General features: G+C 52.3%; 1 protein-coding gene across 1 annotated transcript; it reads left to right on the top strand.

Annotated features, from left to right (window-relative positions):
* Positions 1 to 1,931: 1,931 nt before the first annotated feature.
* VDBG_08057 (conserved hypothetical protein) lies at positions 1,932 to 3,291 on the top strand (the record flags this gene model as incomplete). The annotated part of the gene is made up of 3 exons (XM_003001752.1): positions 1,932 to 1,942; positions 2,023 to 2,494; positions 2,578 to 3,291. The coding sequence occupies 3 exons, from the start codon at positions 1,932 to 1,934 to the stop codon at positions 3,289 to 3,291; spliced, it is 1,197 nt and encodes a 398-aa protein (XP_003001798.1).
* Between the last annotated feature and the right edge of the window lie 244 nt (positions 3,292 to 3,535).

Raw genomic sequence — 3,535 nt, forward strand, 5'->3', positions numbered from 1 at the left:
CATTTGCTCGTCAAGTTAGTCGGGATAGTCCAGCTCGTTTAACGCGGCGGTCCATGTACTCTCGCATTCGCAGCCGCGGCTTCTGGGGCGGTGCCCTCTCCAAATATCTCTGTACACTTTGTGGACCGGAATTGCGTCGCCTTGATCGATCCGCGTTCTGTTATCGGAAGAGGGTAGAATCGGAAGTGGTCCGTTGGTCCTTTCCTTTCTGTCCTCTGTATGCTTTTCCCTCGAACGAAGGAATTCGATCAGCCGGCTTTGCTGATCGTCGAGGAGTTGGCAGATCCGATATGTGATCTTGTCTCTCCCACAATGAATATAAGCATTCGGCTCCATGTTTTGCTCATGCCACGACGAGGAGTGGTCGAAAAGGATGACGCCTCCAAGGATTCGGTCCTCGGCCCAGTATCCTACCATGTCTGCGATGCCGTCTGGATACTGCTCGTGGGCAACGAAGTGCGACTGCGTGAACAATGTGGGATGAGGGACTACGCGGGCCCACATATCAGGTGGACGCTCCCATGATGTGACCTCATCTATGTCAAGATTGTCCGTGGTTGTGCGATCATGTAAGCGTAGGTTGAGCTGGAACAAGAGGACGGCGATCTGATGAATCGCCGAGGCCGTGAGTTCAAGGAGCCGAAGGCCAAAGCTGCGGTCTGAGGGTGAAAAAGACTGAAAAGATCGGAGCAACTGCCGTATGTTAGTTATCCTCAATGTCGAGAAAGCTGGTGCGTCATTCACCTCAGGGTCGAAGACAAGAGCTTGAAAGTCAAACTCGTCTCGGTACTTCTCAACCTTGTCCAAAACTCCCGGGCAGAGGTCAATGTGGGAATTGATAGGGTGTTGCGGCGTCAACTTGGTTCCCCGTGTATCCCACGCTATGTCGCAGGTAGGCAGCCCGTCTATGATTTGGGCGAAGGTCACCAACGCAACGTCGGTAGCCAAGACGTTGCTTAGAGCTCGAGACAGGGCATCAAGATGCTCAGCGGCTAGCCCCGTGATGGATGCATGATTCTTTGGAGGCATGCCGTTGGAAGCAAATGAGGACGTACGAAATTTTCTGGTGAAGTGGGAGAATCGATAAACAAACTAGTTTCGCTTGCCTTGGACGTCGAGGGGAGCGGGGGAAGCAATTGTTCTGATGTTGGACCGTCGAAGCCGTAAGCGCCGGGTGGAGTACCGCTCTTCGAAAAGCAGCCAATTATGTGCGACACAACACTACAGCCGCTTGGAGCAGTGACATGGCGGCCAACAGGTCAATGTCAGGGCCAGACCCATCCAGCTGAGCGACCGGTACCATGAATTGCTGAAAATAAGTTTGTTCATTGGCGCAAGGCGGTCGGTTGGTGAGCAGATCAGAGGCTGAGTTCTCTCCAGGTTGCTTATATGGGCCAACATGTCTTGGAGGCAAATGTGATAACCACGACATCGCAGTGCGACAGTTTCAGCTCATAGGATCCGAACGGTTGCCCAAATGCAACCAAGAACTTACACATGAACTCCGTGGACTCCTACTGGTAGTTGTGGTAATTGAATGTGCTAGAGTTGATGGCCATGGTCGTTGGCCACCATCGTGAAACGCTCTGGTGACCCCATGCTCCGATCCAACTTCGCCAATTTTCCACATTACGGCGCCAGGCGCTTATGATGGCGACACATCGACAGGGGACGCCAACATCTTCGAACCGAATATAAGGTCTCTGATACCCCTCGTCTTTTGTATCGAGTGCTGCTTGCAATGGTCCCGACCACGCTTTACCTACCATACCCTGCTCTGTTTTCAAGCTCTCTGTTCAGAGAAGTTGGGCTCAAGAACCCGTGTTCGTTCCGACTCGTGTTATCTCATCAGAGGAGTATTTCAGTAGACGCTTTAGCTGTGTCGACGCCACTTTTCTTTACAGTCAGCTCGTGGTGATTTATTCAGCACCATGTCTCTTTCGTGGGTTTTTATGTGCCTGTGTTTCTCGCTACCGAGTTGCATGCCCAACACGTCTTTGTATTGGACTGACCAGTAGACAGCTCTCGTTCTTCACGTCACTCCCAGGCCCCGGGCTCAGCTCCCAGTACTAGAGCCGAAAGACTGGTCGGCGGCCTACGTCTTTTCAACGAATCGGACAGAACCGACGTGACACCGCCTCCTCAGTCAGGCGTTACCCCTGAGACTCCAACATTCCGAGCAGTAGCTGCGGCGATCAATTTGGGACTCAGCATGCTCGAAACACCACTTGGAACTGCTAGGCTCATTGACATTGGTCGCGCAGTATTGAGAGGTCATCGCCAGTTTGATAACATCTACGAGGATAGGCCCGAGAACATGGGATGGTGGGTTGGCTTGTTCTTGGCTCGTCTACGCTCAAGCTTCCCGACGGTTGTCATGACCAACCATATTGGTGGCGAAGGTCAAGTTCAGCGAGCCAACTGGGCCCGGGACGGGTCACGTATGAGGCAGTGGGACCCTAGTCTCGCCGGCGTACTTCGGCTCAACAAGATCGTAAGTCTTTTCAACCAAACTTGAGTGTCCCCCTAAAGAGGGGGCTGGCCATTGTCGCGCTTACTCACGAGACCGTGTGACAGATTATTGAGAATATGGTCCATGCCGGGAACAATGCCACGCAAACGCGTAGCCAGCCGGAAATGGAGGCTTTTGAAACTTTTATGTTCTTGATGGGAGTCACTGTTGCCCACGAGATGCTTCATCTGTTCATTGGGTTCCTTGTTGGGTACATCACACCAAGCACGCCACCGACTATCACGTTCTTGCCAGAGCTTTACAACTCGGTGTTAGCGGATGGTTCCGAAGTAGGAGAGTCCGGGAGGGCTTGGGAGGGCTTGGTATTCGGAGGAACCGTTGATGCTTTCGAGAGCAGGTCTAGCCCTCTGGGAACTCGGCAGTCCGGGATACTGTACGTCATTGACGGCAACCAAAGAGCGCGCTTGCTCCACCATGGCTGTGTTAGGCGCAGCTTGGACTTCAGTAAGCTATTCCTGAGTTGTGCGCTCGTCCATGTACATGCTGACCTTCTCAAAGACTTTGATTTTCCCCTCCAAGTCACTGGACCCACAATGCGTTTGACTCAACTCGATGCACAAAGGCGAACCATGAAGCAGGTTCGTTCCTCAGTTCTCCCTCCGGCGCTTCGTCCGAGTCAAAACCGGGCCTCTGCAACAGTAGGTCTTGGGGAGATCCAACGGTATAGACAGAGACATGCCTATACATACCAGGGCAGGCCATTCGAGAATCTTCGCACCATTCCTTTACGACCAGCTTCGCTCTTTGCATCAGCTTAGATGACTCGTGGAACTCGAATGGCACTCAGGGATGGTTTTTGTACCGAGTGAAGAATGACAGAGGGAGAAATGTACATGTACTACAAACTAGTGATCACAATTTATCTAGGTATTTGGTCATGAGTTTCTGGGGCTCATTTCACACTGCGGATATCACCTGCGGAAGACCCCTTCACTCTGCTCATCCACAGGCTCTAACACTGTACATAGCCCATCTCACAAGATCTTAAGCGGCATTGTGAAC

The sequence above is a fragment of the Verticillium alfalfae genome, genomic scaffold (assembly GCF_000150825.1).
Source record: "Verticillium alfalfae VaMs.102 supercont1.11 genomic scaffold, whole genome shotgun sequence".
Classification (NCBI taxonomy): domain Eukaryota; kingdom Fungi; phylum Ascomycota; class Sordariomycetes; order Glomerellales; family Plectosphaerellaceae; genus Verticillium; species Verticillium alfalfae.